Source organism: Pan paniscus, chromosome 4, assembly GCF_029289425.2.
Source record: "Pan paniscus chromosome 4, NHGRI_mPanPan1-v2.0_pri, whole genome shotgun sequence".
NCBI lineage: Eukaryota > Metazoa > Chordata > Mammalia > Primates > Hominidae > Pan > Pan paniscus.
In genome coordinates this window covers 38,836,979-38,853,644 of record NC_073253.2, presented here as the reverse complement: position 1 = coordinate 38,853,644, position 16,666 = coordinate 38,836,979, and the positions used below count along the sequence as shown (strand labels likewise).

At 40.0% G+C, this 16,666-nt stretch overlaps 1 protein-coding gene across 2 annotated transcripts in view; it reads left to right on the top strand.

The window, feature by feature from the left end:
• The window catches only part of IQGAP2 (IQ motif containing GTPase activating protein 2), a 305,238-nt gene that overhangs the window by 48,730 nt on the left and 239,842 nt on the right, over nucleotides 1–16,666 (top strand). For both annotated transcript variants that reach the window (XM_008962842.7, XM_034959927.2), the window contains exon 2: nucleotides 10,647–10,746. In XM_008962842.7, coding sequence (XP_008961090.4) covers nucleotides 10,647–10,746 — 100 coding nt within the window. The remainder of the gene's footprint in view (nucleotides 1–10,646; nucleotides 10,747–16,666) is intronic.

The following is a 16,666-nucleotide window of genomic DNA, read 5'->3' as shown; positions in this document are numbered from 1 at the left end:
TTAAATTGCCCTGAATCATGTGTTAATTCACACTCACTAACAAACAGCATATGCTTGCATTAATAGCACCCGTCTGTTCAACATCATAGTCTTCTAATTGTGTCTGTTATATTAAACTTCTCTTCCAAATATAAGTTTTGACTTAAAGTCAGCTCCTTAGTATATCCCTGGAACAGTGAAATGCCTTTATGTTTTGTCCCCTTAATTGTACAAGCTTGTCTTTATGTAAATTGGCATATTGGGGTGACTTTCTGGTGCCAAGCCATGGCTTGTTTCCACCTCCACCATCTGAAGTCACGAAGTGTGCTGGCTGTTACTTGTTGACTTCCTTTTTCTTCCCCCGTACCGTGCTCCTCTTCCTCTTGTTCCTTCTATTGCCAGTCCTGCCCATGCAAAGCATCACCATGTTTTTCTTTCTTCTTCTAATTTGGATTTCATGTCACACAGGCTTGCTGCAGCCTTCTCGTCACTGTCCAGGTTAGGTTCCCTTCCATTCATTCTCTTTCACTCACCTCGTACCCTACCTGTTTTCTCCCATTAGCCTGTCACACCCAAGCTATTAGAAGGCCGTTGGGCCTTCTAATAAGATATCATGGCATTAGTCATCTTCTGATCACTTCCTCTCTGCTGCCTTTGAACTTCTGTGATTTTTAAAAATACAGTAAAACTGACTAAATATTCATTGTACATTTTGAATGACCATGATCCTTTTCTAGAAGTTCAGATAGATCAGTTAGATGCATGAAAGCCATCCTTTGCAGTGGACCTGGTATTAATGCTTATTCCTCATTATTATTATTATTTTTTTCTGTAACTGAACATTAAAACAAATTTAGGCTGGACACAGTGGCTCACGCCTGTAATCTCAGCACTTTGGGAGGCCAAGGCAGGCAGATCACTTGCGGCCAGGAGTTCAAAACCAGCCTGGCCAACACAACGAAACCCCATCTCTACTAAAAATACAAAATAATTAAATGAACGTGGTGATGTGTGCCTTTAATCCCAGCTACTTGGGAGGCTGAGGCATGAGAATGGCTTGAACTCAGGAGGTGGAGGTTGCAGTGAGCTGAGATCACACCACTGCATTCCAGCCTGGGCAACAGAATGAGACTGTCTTAAAAAAAGAAAAAAATTTAATCTATTGTTATTTCTGATATAGATATAGTAAAGTAATACAGGTAAATGGTATAGAATATTTGGAAAATGTATAAGGATTAAAAAAAAAAAAGAACAAATCTGACCTCAGGTGATCTACCCGAGTGCTGGGATTATAGGTGTGAGCCACCACGCCCAGCCCTTGTTTTTTTCTTTTTTTTGTTTGTTTGTTTGTTTGTTTTTATTATACTTTAAGTTCTAGGGTACATCTGAACAACGTGCAGGTTTGTTACATATGTATACATGTGCCATGTTGGTGTGCTGCACCATTAACTCATCATTTACATTAGGTATATCCCCTAATGCTATCCCTCTACCCTCCCCCCAGGAAGGGGGACAGCCCTTGTTTTTTCTTTTGATCTTATTACAACCCTGGCATTCCTCGTGTGGTCTAATTTGTCAATATTGAATATTAATTTTTTTTCTTTTGCTGGACTATATTTGAGATTTTTGGATCTCTGAAAAAAAAGCCTATAATTTTACTTTTTATACTTTCAAGATAGTAACATTAATTTTATGTGGTTTTCAGGGAAAAACAAATTCACACAAATCTATCTGCTGATTAACAAGATATCTATAATAATAGCGACACTCTCAGAAAAGCAACACCCTCAGAAAAGCCTAATGGCTGCTAATGTCATCAAGCATTTAAATGCAGGGAGATAGTGGCACTTCAGTTTAGTAGAAAGATCATGAACTTTAGAACCAGTTGTTTTGAATCCCAATTCTGCCATTTACCTGTTTTTATGATCTTAGAATTACCAAAGACTGAATTACCTAACCTCTCTGAGTTTGTTTCCTATTCGAAAAATGTATTTTCCAATCAATTCCTATTTTTTTTTTTTTTTTTTTTTGAGATGGAGTCTTGCTCTGTAGCCCAGGCTGGAGTGCAGTGGTGCAATCTTGGCTCACTGCAACCTCCGCCTCCCAGGTCCCAGTTAAGCAATTCTCCTGCCTCAGCCTCCTGAGTAGCTGGGATTACAGGCTTGCGCCACCATGCCTAGCTAGTTTTTATATTTTTAGTAGAAACGGTGTTTCACCATGTTGGTCAGGCTGGTCTTGAACTCCTGACCTCATGATCCACCCGCCTCGGCCTTCCAAAGTGCTGGGATTACAGGTATGAGCCACCGCACCCGGCCTTCAATTCCTATCTTAAAGAGGAATGCAGGAACTAAGAAGTAATATATGCAAAATATGTGATGTAGTAAGTGCATGTTAAGTATTAATCCTTTCTGTCTGTGTTTTTTTATTAACACATCATAAAGAGCTTACATTGATTAGAGGAATAAGTTATGTGCTGTATAATATACAGAAAAAAACCCACTTGTAACCAAGAGATTGTTTTGTTTTCTTGCATGTACCATTGAATCATGTGTGATCTATTTTTTCATTTTTCCTAATAGTCAAGGGAAAATTAGGCCAAGGCTCACTGTTCCCTTGTCTTCTAAAGCCTCCAACTTTGTAGGAATATCCTCTGCTATTTTACTATTTGGGGTGGTTTTTGTGAGGATAGGGACAGGGTGTTAGCAGTGACTTGCTACTCCTTGGGAACAGCCCAGAGGACTGTTGTTATAAGACCTGCTGATTCTGCTTAACAGTTGTAAAATATTATTATTCCTATGGGGTATTAAAGTTTATGTAAATATCTGGGTCTTTAAACTATTCATTATCTATAGAGAATAGGGAGAATTACTTTAGGATTGGTTCTAAATAACTTGAGACATTTTGCCCTGACCAACAGTTCAAGCATAAAAGGTTCATACCGAGTCATAGGGAGTTGAGGTTCTTTCCCTTCTTCTAAATATAGTAGAAGCTTATCCAAACTACAGATTTTTAAATTACCTTCTGTTGTTGGAGTTAAATTTTTTAAATTGGCCTTGGAAACTTGACACTTCTTTCTTACTGAGATCTGTATGGGGATGGGAGGACAGAGTGTATAGGAGCAGGCAGTGGGCAAATGGAATTTTCTCTGTGCCTACTTGGTAATAAGTAAGAGGTTTGGTTTCCAAACTGTGTCTTGAAATTGTAATTGTCCAAGAAATCCCAAATCTAGGAATCATTGCCTATAATTCTTCCAAATTAAGCAGAGTTCTAGATACACCCCACCCACAAACCCAGTCTGCAGGCCAGCCCTCTGTATATGGTCCTTAATGTCTCCATGGGCTGCTTTGGGTTTCTAGATAATGAAAAAAGAAATTAGATATATATTTTTTTAATTATTATTATACTTTAAGTTTTAGGGTACATGTGCACAATGTGCAGGTTGGTTACATATGTATACATGTGCCATGTTGGTGTGCTCCACCCATTAACTCGTCCTTTAGCATCAGGTATATCTCCTAATGCTATCCCTCCCCCCTCCCCCCACCCCACAACCGTCCCCAGAGTGTGATGTTCCACTTCCTGTGTCCATGTGTTCTCATTGTTCATTTCCCACCTATGAGTGAGAACGTGCGGTGTTTGGTTTTTTGTCCTTGCGATAGTTTGCTGAGAATGATGGTTTCCAGTTTCATCCATGTCCCTACAAAGGACATGAACTCATCATTTTTTATGGCTGCATAGTATTCCATGGTGTATATGTGCCACCTTTTCTTAATCCAGTCTATCATTGTTGGACATTTGGGTTGGTTCCAAGTCTTTGCTATTGTGAATAGTGCCGCAATAAACATACGTGTGCATGTGTCTTTATAGCAGCATGATTTATAATCCTTTGGGTATATACCCAGTAATGGGATGGCTGGCTTAAATGGTATTTCTAGTTCTAGATCCCTGAGGAATCGCCACACTAACTTCCACAATGGTTGAACTAGTTGACAGTCCCACCAACAGTGTAAAAGTGTTCCTATTTCTCCACATCCTCTCCAGCACCTGTTGTTTCCTGACTTTTTAATGATTGCCATTCTAACTGGTGTGAGATGGTATCTCATTGTGGTTTTGATTTGCAAGAAATTAGATATTCTTATTCAGATTTACACAGTGGACCAAATGAATTTTTCTCTTGTGTGAAATTTATAAATAATTCTTCTATTCTGGAAAGACATCCTGGGTTTGGAGACCCAGGCTTGGTTTAAAAACAAATGAACAGTCTGGTGCAGTGGCTCACACCTGTAATCCCAGCACTTTGGGAGGCTGAGGTGGGCATCCCTCAGGAGGTCAGGAGTTTGAGACCTGCCTGGCCAACTTGGTGAAACCCTGTCTCTACTAAAAATACAAAAAAAATTTAGCCTGGCATGGTGGCGCATGCCTGTAGTCCCAGCTACTTGAGAGGCTGAGTCATGAGAATCGCTTGAACCCACGAGGCAGAGGTTGCAGTGAGCCAAGATCGTACTACTGCACTCCAGCCTGGGCAACAAGAGCGAGACTCTGTCTCAAAAAAAAAAAAAAAAAAAAGAACAAACAAAACCAACAAGTGTTAAGTAGATGTTTGTAAGTATGAAAAAAGTTTGGGGACTTTTGTATGAAAGTGGGATTAAGGAACCCTCTTTCATGTGTAGATCCTGATGCCATGTACATTGAAAGCATATTTGCAGAAAAGGATAAATTATTTTCGTAAAGCCTAAACTATCTCTCCATGTTCCTGTATAATTATGACAAGCTTCTTAACTATTCCAGGCACTAGTGACCTCACTGCAACAAAGAGGGTATTGGCAGCCAGTCAGGAACTCTAACTCTTGTTGGTAAACTTGTCTTGTCACTGTTAGTTACCCTCACTTCTCCACCTGGGAAATTCTTCTAATGCCAAACTTGAAGATTTGGGGCTTTGTGTTATTATGGTAGGTGGCCATAGTCGCTTACAGCCTTGTCTAACCCGAATATCCTCTGAAGTTGTGTGTTGATTTATAACTTTGGAAAGTTCTTAGAAATGTGTCATGGGGGAACAGTTCCAGGGATGATGTGGAAGGCAGGCTTTCCATAAAGTTCCCCTGCCCTTAGTATCTTGTGTGACTATTATGAGAGCAGCAAACTTCGTAGGACTAAACTTGGAAGGACACAGCATCTCTGCCTTGAAGCACAAAGTTGAGCACACCATTCAGCAGCCTTTACTAAGCACCTATTATTTCCTTTGCCCTTGGTAGGGATATAGAAATGGATGAGACTCGAGGGCCTGTGCTCAGTGTCTCATAATTTTAGTGTCTTGATGAAGCCATGTTTTTAACATGGGGGTGGCAGTCTCTTTCATTGTTTCAGATTCTTTAGAGTGCCTGTGAATACGTATTGGTTTACTAACAACTTCGGCCTAGGGTTTGCCTATTTTTCAAAAGAAAATTCAGTTTAAGGAAGTTTGATTATGTGGTCCTTTAAAGCTTAAGATTAAGCAGTTGTGAAATACTTTTGGAAGCTGGTATGAAGCAGGAATGTACCACGGGTCAAATTTACAGAGGGTATCAGCTTACTTGAAATCTTGGACTTTAGGTTCTCTCATCTTTATATTCCATTCTCCCATTCCCACCCCAGTTTTAGTGTCTTGGAATCAGTTCCCTTCCTTCTAGTGTGTTCTTTGATGTATAAATGCCATCTCTGATAACTATTCTTTAAGTTGTGAGAGGGGGCAGATATCCTTTTAGGTATTTTCTTCCAGATAAAAGCAGTTCCCAACTCTTAGAAGATGGTTCAATGAACAATTGAAATGAATTATATATTCAAGTATACTTAGGATTCCTTGTAGAAATTTTGAAACACATAGAATAACAATGTATATTTATAATGCTAAGGCTGGGCACCATGGCTCACTCCTGTAATCCCAGCACTTTGGGAGGCGTAAACTGGAGGACTGTTTGAGCTCAGGGGTAAGTTCAAGGCCAGCGTGGGTAACATAGTGAGACCTTGTCTCTACTAAAAATAAATAAAGTTTAAATTTTTAAAAATACAAAATAAATGCTAAATTGTGGGCATATTTTTTTCTTTCTTTCTTTCTTTCTTTTTTGAGACAGGGTCTTGCTTTGTCACCCAGGCTGGAATACAGTGGCGCGATCATAGTTTGCTGCAGCCTCCACTTCATGGGCTCAAGTAATCCTGCCTCAGCCTTCCGAGTAGCTGAGACTATAGGCTTGCACCACCACACTCAGCCAATTTTTTGTATTTTTTTGTAGAGATGGGGCTTCACCATGTTGCCCATGCTAGTCTCAAACTCCTGAACTCAAGGGATTCATTCACCTTGGCCTCCCAAAGTGGTGGGAGCTACCCCAGCCGGACATATTTCTATGAATTGGTAATTCCTGGTTTTCTGCTTTTCCTTGAAGAGAAACACCCTAAATAATACCCTATTACAGAACAGATTCCAAGCCCTGGTTTTGGGGCCTCTTGCCAACCCTCCCTTCAATATATCCCTCAAATCTAAGCATTTCGTAATTATGCCAAACTTTCAATTGTTTAATAAAAACTTTGAGAGACCTTTTGAGTCATATTCATCACTTTGTGTTCCATCTCCATAATAAACTGGCACCAAGCAGCCACTCAAATGTTTGTTGAACAAATGAGTGAATTTTAATACAAAGTGTATGGTGGCCTTGGTGTCTCTGTGTGAAGGTAGCAGGTAGAGAATAGGGGAAATTAAACAGTGACCATGTCAACTCCTTATTGAATTAGGTAGATTTTGGGCTATTTTTACATTGGATTTTTTACGTATTCTTTGGGCAATGGACTCCTAAAGGACTCTTTCATTTCTAATTTATACTTCTATTTCAAAATACTCTCTAACAACTTGCTTTCATTCTGCTCCTTGAATCTGTGAATAAGCCTTATTGTATAATTTTCATAGAATGCAATTGCTTTGAACTGTCATCTGATGCTACAAGTGGTATTTTGTGTTGCTAACACATCAGAAAGCTGTGTTCTTCACAATGTCCTCATGTTTTTTGTGGTTCATGGCAGCAAGTAAAGATGAACTGTGGAGGTTGCAGTTAATCAAGTTACTTTAAAATGAAAAGAATTTTGAAGCCACTTAAATGACCTGCTTCTTGGGCTTGGCAGTGACAAGTCCCTTCCTGGGCCCACTTAGATTTAACAGCAGGAGGTACTGGGCAAAGAATAAGGGCTGCAATGTTGACAGACCTTAGTTCCAGCCCTGGCTTTACCATTGACCCAGCAAATAGCTGTGGGCAGTCCCTTTCCCTTGCTTGACTTTGGTTTCCTCATTTTAGGAAAGAGATAATGCCTATCTCTCAGGGTGATCATGAGAACCACAGAACCACAGAACCACACAGTAACATATGGAAACATCCTTTATAGGCAGTAAAGCCACATCTTAAGTGAATTATTTTATTAGCTCCATGATGGATCTTTAAATGACAGGGTTATTATCCATGCCAGTGGTTCTTATCAGAAGCCACTACTTAGTAAATATTGAGTAATGCAGAAATATTTGCAGGCAGTCTCTGTGGCCCAGAAGGATCTGCTTTTGCTGTTAAGATTTTCTCAAATTCCCTAACCTTCCTAGACTTACAGTTTGACAGTAGATTATGAAAGGTGTCCTCTCCCATTCAAGGAAGGTGAGGCCAAAGTGTGTGTAGTTAGAAAGTCAGTGGGCCAGGCAGAAGGTCAGAAGGCAAGGAATGGATATGTACAAGGAAGTCCCATGAGGGTACACATTTTTTATACTTATTACCCTGTGTCTGGTGCTTTGACTCACATGTGGCACATAGAACCTATGAATTGAACATTAGTTGAGTAAAGTCCACAGAATGGTGCTATCTTTGCTTCATTAATGATCATACTCTTATTGAGTGTAAATAAATAAAATTACCTCACAGAGATATTTTGGAGCCCTTTGGGAGCCTTTCCCGATAAGATATTTTATTTTTTCATCGTATATTTTTACAGAGCATGCAGCCTGTGCAGGGAGGTGTGCTGGGCACCATGAGGACACAAATATGTCTTCTAGGAGTTTACTGTTAACCAAAGCAGGATAGGAGGGCATTTTGAGCTGAGACAATCAGGAAGACTTTGGGAAGAAAAGTGCCCACTGGGTCAAGCCTGGAAGATAGGTAGGATCCCACTAGATGGGGTCAGTATGTTGCAATTGCAATTTAAAGCTTTGTGGGTGTATATTTTAATTCACACATTAAGTAAAATCTCTTATTTGGACAGGATGATAACAGAGTTTGGGAGCCCCTCAGCAGCTGTCCTGGGCTGGTACAATCTTGCATGGTTTGTGGAGGCAGTTGTGGGCAGAGGCCGAGGGACGGGGTTCTGCTGGGGCTTCTGTCTCCTGCTGGGGGGTTAGTTGAGGCTGGAAGGGTGCAGCAGCATAAGAAAGATGGGGAGAGCACCGCCTTTTTAATGTGACCCCAGTGCCCACTCTTCCAAGTTGGGGATGGTGTGACAAGCACATGGGCTCCCACTAGGAGTTTTATTTTGGATCCAAACCTTAGTGTTTCTGAAGTACTATAAAATGAAAATATCCTGTCAGAAATGGGAAAGTCTTTAAGCTGAAATTAAAAAGAGAAACTGGAAATCATGAGGTATCTTGGGGATTAACTGTTCAGAACAGTAGAGATGGAGGATTAGGTGATGGTATGTGAGTGTGGCAGGTATCATTTAAGAAAACACAGGGAAAGAAATATAATTTTTTTTTTGAGACAGAGTCTCATACTGTCACCTAGGCTGGAGTGCAGTGGTGCTATCTCAGCTCACTGCAACCTCCGCCTCCTGGGTTGAAGTGATTCTCCTGCCTGAGCCTCCTGATTAGCTGGGATTACAGCTGGGATTACAGCTGGGATTACCACCACGCCTGGCTAATTTTTGTATTTTTAGTAGAGATGGGATTTCACCATGTTGCCCAGGCTGGTCTGGAACTCCTGACTCAGTAATCTGCCTGCCTCGACCTCCCAAAGTGCTGGGATTACAGGCGTGAGCCACCGTGCCTGGCCTAAAAATTATAATTTTTAAAGTCTATTCATTATGCAGTAATGATGAGCTCACTTAGTGAGGATTCACTGGAAGGTAGTTTTTCTGTACACGTAGAGTGCTATCTATGTGCAAGGAGCCCTGACAAATTCGCAGGAGACATGAAGATGATCAAAACCTTCCTCTAAGGATCCCCTAGTTTGGAGAGACAGACAGACTGATTTACAGTGGGGGGCTTTTCTGATGAGTGATGTAATAAAAATGTGAACTAAAGTGCCAAGGACAGCCAATGGATTTAGATTCAGAGATCCATGGAATTTTGCCTGAGATGATGTGAAAGGCACCACCTGCAGAAGGTGGGAGAATGGCTTTCCAGGCAGAGAGAAGGGTGGAGCAGAAGCACTCAGCGTTGGAGGGAGTGGTGTGGTCCTGGAACACGGTGCTGCCTGGGAGCTCTGGCTAAAGTGTGGGCTTCCTGGATGTGGCGAGATGCAAAGTGCTCTAGAACTTGTTCTGTAGGAAATAGGGGAGCCATCAAAAGTTTTGAGAGGGGGAGTAATAAGGAAGATGCTTCTGTTGACCATGGGGAGAATGAGTGGAAGAGGGGTAGTGGCTGAGTGACTAGACCTGTTCTGAGAGTTTATGGGAGAGACATTAAGACCTGGACTCTCGCAATGGAGGTGCAGAGGAAGATTGAGAGCTTCTGTACTTTTCTGAAATGTGAGAGCTCAGTTTTAAAGTTTAGATTGGACTGAGTTTATTAAAGAAAAAGAAAATGTTTTTGACAGATGTCAATCTTTGTTGACACCCGTTGGTATCAATGCTGTGGGGTGAGGTCTCCATGTTCAAGGAATGGAGCCACAATGGAAAATTGGGAGTGGTAGGAAGGGGGATGGGACAAGGATGAGGACATCCATGGAAGCTCCTGCCCGTTTGCACACTGCTTTTTTTTTTTTTTTTTTCTGAGACTGAGTCTAACTCTATCGCCCAGGGTGGAGTACAGTGGCGCAATCTTGGCTCACTGCAACCTCCACCTCCCAGGTTCAAGTGATTCTCCTGATTCTCTTGCCTCAGCCTCCCAACTAGCTGGGACTACAAGTGCCCCCCACCACACCTGGCTAATTTTTTGTATTTTTAGTAGAGATGGGGTTTCACCGTGTTAGCCAGGATGGTCTTGATCTCCTGACCTTGTGATCCGCCCACCTCCGCCTTCCAAAGTGCTGGGATTACAGGCGTGAGCCACCGCACCTGGCCTTGATTCACTTGTTAGAAATAATACTGTAAAAATAAAAAAACTAGCCAAGTGTGGTGGCGTGTGCCTATAGTCCCAGCTACTTGGGAGGCTGAGGTGAGAAGATTGCTTGAGCCCAGGAGGCTGAGGTTGCAGTAAGTCATGATGGCACCACTGCACTCCAGCCTGGGTGACAGTGCCAGTTCCTGTCTCAAAAAAATTAAAATAAAAATAAAGGAAAAGAAATGATATTGTAAAATCCAAAGGCAAATTTCTCTCTCTGCCTGGTATTTCAATACTCCTGTCTCTGAATGTTAAATGTTCAGCTGCATATGATTTTTTTTCTGATTGATTGTCTCGGGTGTTTAATGAAGACTGCCTTTGTAAATCACATGTTGTTATCCTCTATTTCTAGCTATTGTGGACGATGAAAGGCTCTCTGCAGAGGAGATGGATGAGAGGAGGCGGCAGAACATTGCTTATGAATATCTGTGCCACTTAGAGGAAGCCAAAAGGTAAGATCCAGACTTAGTCTATTTGTGCACCATCTCTTGGAGATAAGCTTTGTGATAAGGGCGTGGGATTTGATGACCAGAGGGTTCTGAAATGGGCCAGCAATTCTAAAGAGTTGTCGTAGTTGGAGATGGCCAGGGAGAGATTCTTGCCTGCACTCAGTGATTTAGATTTGGCCAAACCTCCCATGCCAGGAGACCAGTGGGCTAGGGGTGACCCCTCCACACTCTGCTCCACCCCTGAGTCACAGCTGGGTGCACATCACACTCCTGTGCATATGCTACATAGTTCTAATAACTCATTTGCAGTCTTGTTGGCAGCAGGATAATGGGAGAAGAAGCATCTATTTCTTGCAAATGGTTGGGCAGAGTTGAGAAAAAGTTGATGCCACAGCCAAAGTTGAGGCACTAGGAGGAAGGCAACTATTCGTTTCCCTGCCTTGGAGCCTCCCAGGAAATCACGGGGCCAACTGCAGATTGTTTCAAATTCTTCATCTCACTGGCTTGGATGTAGAGGAGCAACAATGACTTAAATCAACTTCCTTTTTCCCCAGAGCTTCCTTGGGTCTTTTCCCCACTTGCAGCCCAATGATGATAAATGCCCAGCAGGACAGTGGCATATCAGACTGAAGTCCATCAGTCCCTAAGTAGGTTTATGACAGCAATCTCCTCTTTAAACCGTGGGTGTGTGGCCACTTAGGGTATATTGTCTCTAAAATCACATTGACTCTTTTAGGCTTTTTAGATTAAATAAATGTTGCGTTCTCCAAGGAGAAAGTGAAGATAAAGAGTCCTAAGTGCAAATACTTTCCTCATGAGAGGAATTGAGAGAACTTTATCCTTTGTGGGGCGAATACTACAGAGTTCATATACCATGAGTTAGAGTTTGATTGAATGCTTTATGCCAGGGTGGAGCGACAGTATTGTTCCCTGGACAAAGATATGTTCCAGCCCTCTTAGCTATATAGAAATAAATACTTGGTTAAATGGTCACTGGTGTTAATTATCTCTGATCACTGATGAATGGCTATCTACAGAACTAGAATGATGAGGTTTTTAATCAGTATTTTGGTGACACATGCCCTAATTTGACATCAAAATTGCTTTCAAGGGGTTTCTCAGAGTTGTTTAATATTTTAGTAGTGTCACGTAACTTTCTTTAGGCTCTAAAAACCAAGTTTTAAAGATTGTTTAACATGTCTGTGAAGTCTACAGTTAGGTTGCAGGATGCTAGCGATTCACTATCAGTCTAAGATCATTAAAAACATGCTTTTAGTCAAGTTGTCGCAAAAAAGTTAGATAAGGAGATTAGTTCATAGGCATTAAAAAGAAGTGGTCCCAACCACTCCTGAGGCTAAGGTGGGAGGATCACTTGAGCCTGGGAGGTGGAGGCTGCAGTGAGCTGAGATCGGGCTGCTGCACTCCAGCCTGGGTGGCAGAGTGAGACGCTGTCTTTAAAAAAAAAAAAAAAGGAAAAGAAAGAAAGAAAAAGAAAAGAAAAAATATACTTTCAGTGAATAAGTTCAAGGAGATAGTAGAAAAACTTACTTTTCTATTGATACTCACTTTACATTCTGTTTTTGCCTCCTGTTTTTAACAAGTGGGAAGGGGTGTCATGTAGAGGAAAATGATATGTGATTGGGAGTTGGTTTACCTAACTTCCTGGTCCCAGCTCCACCACTTACACAAGCAGCTTGACCTTCCACAGACCATTTAACCTGTGGGAAGTTCAATTTGTCCCCTCTGTAAATGAGACAACCAAGATGATGTTACTTATTGCCCTACTTATTCATGGATTCAAGGATTTTTAAAAAATCATTTAAAGAAGGTGAAAGTATTCTGTAAGCTATAGTGCCAGTCAGGTTTATGGTGATAACATAAGCAAAGTTTTCTCCTCAGTATATTGAAATGGTATAAATGTAGCTTGAAAGCTTGTCATCTTCTCTAGTATTTTTGAAATTCTGTAGTTGAATTTTGTTTCAGAAAGTCAGCATAATGATTATTTCAGATTCTTTGAGGAAAACTTTCCTTGGAATAGTTTCATGAAAATAACTATCAAAATATACAATTTTTCCTCTAAGATGGCTTTTCATAAATTTATTTGATAAGAGTATATTAGATGTAGTATATATTTATGAATCTTTTATTAAGACACAAATACTTTTTTTCTTTGTGCTTTTTCTTTTTTTCTTTCTGAGATGGAGTCTCACTCTGTCGCCCAGGCTAGACTGCAGTGGCGGGATCTCAGCTCACTGCAACCTCTGCCTCCTGGGTTCAAGTGATTCTCCTGCCTCAGACTCCCAAGCAGCTGAGATTACAGGCGCTCACCACTACACCTGGCTAATTTTTGTATTTTTAGTAGAGATGGAGTTTCACCATGTTAGCCAGGCTGGTCTCGAACTCCTGACCTCAAGTGATCCGCGCACCTCAGCTCCCAAAGTGCTGGGATGACAGGCATGAGCCACTGTACTCGGCCAAGACACAAATACTTTGAAAGAAGCTGATTTTTGGTCATGGATTATATAAAAATTTGTGGCTACTACTAGACATATAGTTGTGCTGATTTAAGAAAGCATAGTGCACAGAAAACTCATGGTCTTGAATGCAAGAAATACAGGAAAGGGTGAATTTGTCTTTCTTGAAAAGATGAGAGGATTTATTGCATGATTCTTTTAAAGTATTAGTACCTTTGGAATTTGTGATATTGGGTTTATTATAATGCACATATGTGGGTTCACATGAATGGAGTTGACTTAGAATATTGAGTTTCTACTAAATTGTATGCTTGTACTGTATATATTCATCTAGGAAGTGTTTCTTGTTTCTGATTTTGGTTGAAATGACTTTATTGCGTTTTAATTAAAAATGTATTGGTTCTGTCTTTGCACCTGTTTTTCTTTCTGGAGGTGAGAATTGGAAGGTATCTAGTTTGTATATCCTGTAACTTAAGATTTTTACAAATTGAGAATTATAATATTCCAGTATATTTTAATTTTGGTTTTATTAATTTCAAAATTCTATAAAAAATCAGGCCATTGAAAAGTTCTTTATTCAGAGGGGACATCACTACCAACATTACAGAAATACAAAGGATTATAAAGGAATACTATGAACAGTTACATGCCAATGAAAACTTAGAGGAAATTGAGAAATTCCTAGAATGACAAGCTACTAAAACTGACTCAATAAGAGACTTAAACATCTGAAAAAAACTAACATAAACAGAATGAGACTTATAATAAGTGAAGAGCCTGACTTAGAAATCAGAAAACTTCCCACAAACCCAGATAACTTCACAGTAGAATTCTGCCAAATGTTTAAAGAAGAATTAAGAGCAGTCCTTGCAAACTCTTCCAAAAAATACGAAAAGAGAAAACATTTTCCAATTCATTCTTCTGAGGCCTACATTACCCTAATACCAAAACCAGATAGCCATCTCAAGAAAACTAAAGACCAATATCTCTTATGAATACAAATGCAAAAATCCTTAGCAAAATACTAGCAAATCAAATCCAGCAACATATAAAATATATTTAATACCATCAAGTGAGATTTATCCTAAGAAGCAAGCTTGGTTTAAGACCTGAAAGTCAGTATCATAGACCATATTAATGGAAGAAAGGACAGAAGCCATATGATCATCTCAATATATGCAGGAGAAACATTTGATAAAATCCAGCCCCCTTTCTTGACTTAAAACGTTCAACAAACTAGGAATAAAAGAGAATTTCAACCTGATAAAGGACATCTATGAAAAACCTACAAGTAGTACCATACTCAATGGTGAAATACAGGAATAAGGATGTTTTTTCTTACCACTTCTGTTTAACATTGTACTGGAGATTTTAGCCAGGCAGTTAGGCAAGAAAAATAAGCAAAAGCATCCAGGTTAGAAAGGAAGACGTGAAACTATTTCTAAGGGATGTTATCTGGTTTATAGAAAATCCATAGGAATCTACTAAAAAACAGAACAGAAGAAAACACTAAAAAAACCCCACCACAATGAGTCCATCATGGTTGTAGGATACTAGGGGAGTGTGTAAAAATTGCATTTCTTGACATGAGCAATAAGCAATCTGAAAATGAAATTAAGAAAGCAATTCACTATATGATAGCATTAAAAACAATAAAATTCTTAGGAATAAAATTAACAAAAGAAGTACAAGAATTGAACACTGAAAACTACAACACATTGAAAATTTTAAAACTCTTAAATAGATGGAAAGACATCTCATGTTCATGGATTGGAAAATAGCATTAAGAAAACAATGGTCCCAAATTGATTTATAGATTCAATACAGTTTCTAGAAATATTCCCAGCTGCCTTCTTTTTTTTTAAATGGAGAAATTAAAAAGCTGATTCTAAAATTTATATGGTGGCCAGGTCTGGTGGCTTGTGCTTATCTTCCAGCACTTTGGGAGGCTGAGATGGGAGTATTGCTTGAGGCCAGGAGTTTGAGACCAGCCTAGGTAATGTAGCAAAACCCTGTCTCTGCAAAAAAAAAATTTTTGAATTAGCTAGATGTGGTGGCATGCACCAGTAGACCTAGCTACTCTGGAGGCTGAGGCATGAAGATCACTCAGGAGGCTGAGGATGCAGTGAGTTACGATCACACCACTGCACTCCAGTCTGGATGACAGAGCAAGACCTTGTCTCAAAAACAAGAACAAAAAGTTTATATGGAAATGCAAGGAATGCAGAATAGTCAAAAGTGTCTTGAAAAAGAAACGCAAAGTTGGAGGACTCATTTTTCAATTTCAAAACGTACTTACAAAGCCCACAGTAATTGAGACAGTGTGGTACTGGCATAAGGATATGCATGTAGATCAATAGAGTAGATTTGAGAGTCTAGAAATAAACCCTAACACTTCTGGTAAACTGATTTTCATCAGCAGAATAAAGGCAATTCACTGGGAGTGAGAGAAGATGCCCTTTTCAACAAAGGATGCTGACTACTGAGTGTCTCCATACATAAAAATGAATTTCGACCTCTGCCTCACACCGTATACAAACATTTTCTTAAAATGGATTATTAACCTAAATGTGAGAGCCACAACTGTAAATCTCTCCAGAAGAAAACAGGAGTAAATCTTCGTAGCCTTGGGTGTTAGGCATTGGTTTCTGAGCTATGACACCAAAGCACAACCAATAAAAGAAAAACAGATAAATTAGACATTATAAAAACTGAAACCTTTTTTGATTCAAGAGATACCATCAAGAAAGTGAAAAGACAAATCATGTGTCTGATAAAGGTTACATGTATTCAGAATATACAAAGGATTCTTAGTCGGGTGAGGTGGCTCACACCTGTAATCCCAGCACTTTGGGAGGCTAAGGCCAGCAGATCGCTTGAGCCCAGGAGATCGAGACCAGCCTGGGCAACATGGTGAAACCCCATGTCTACAAAAAAATAGAAAAATTAGCTGGATGTGGTGGCACATGCCTGTAGTCCCAGCTACTCTGGAGGCTGAAGTGGGAGAATTGCTTGAGCCTGGGAGGTGGAGGTTGCAGTGAGCTGAGATCACACTGCACTCTACTCTAGCCTGGGTGACAGAGCAAGACTCTATCTCAAAAAAAATAAAAATAAAAATAAAGCACTTTTAAATTCTACATAAAGAGTTAATAGCCTAATTTTAAAATGGGCAAAAGTTCTGAATAGACATGTCTCCAAAGAAGATACACAAGTGATCAATAAGCATATGACAAGGTAGTCAACATCATTAGTCATCAGGGAAATACAAATCAAAACCACGATGAGATGTTACTTCATACCCACCAGGGTAGCTATAATCAAAGATGGACGATAACAAATGTTAGTGAGGGTGTAGAGAAATCAAAACTCATACATTGCTGAACAGATTGTAAAATGGTGCAGCTACTTTAGAAAATAGTCTGGCAGCTCTTTAAAAAATTAAACATAGA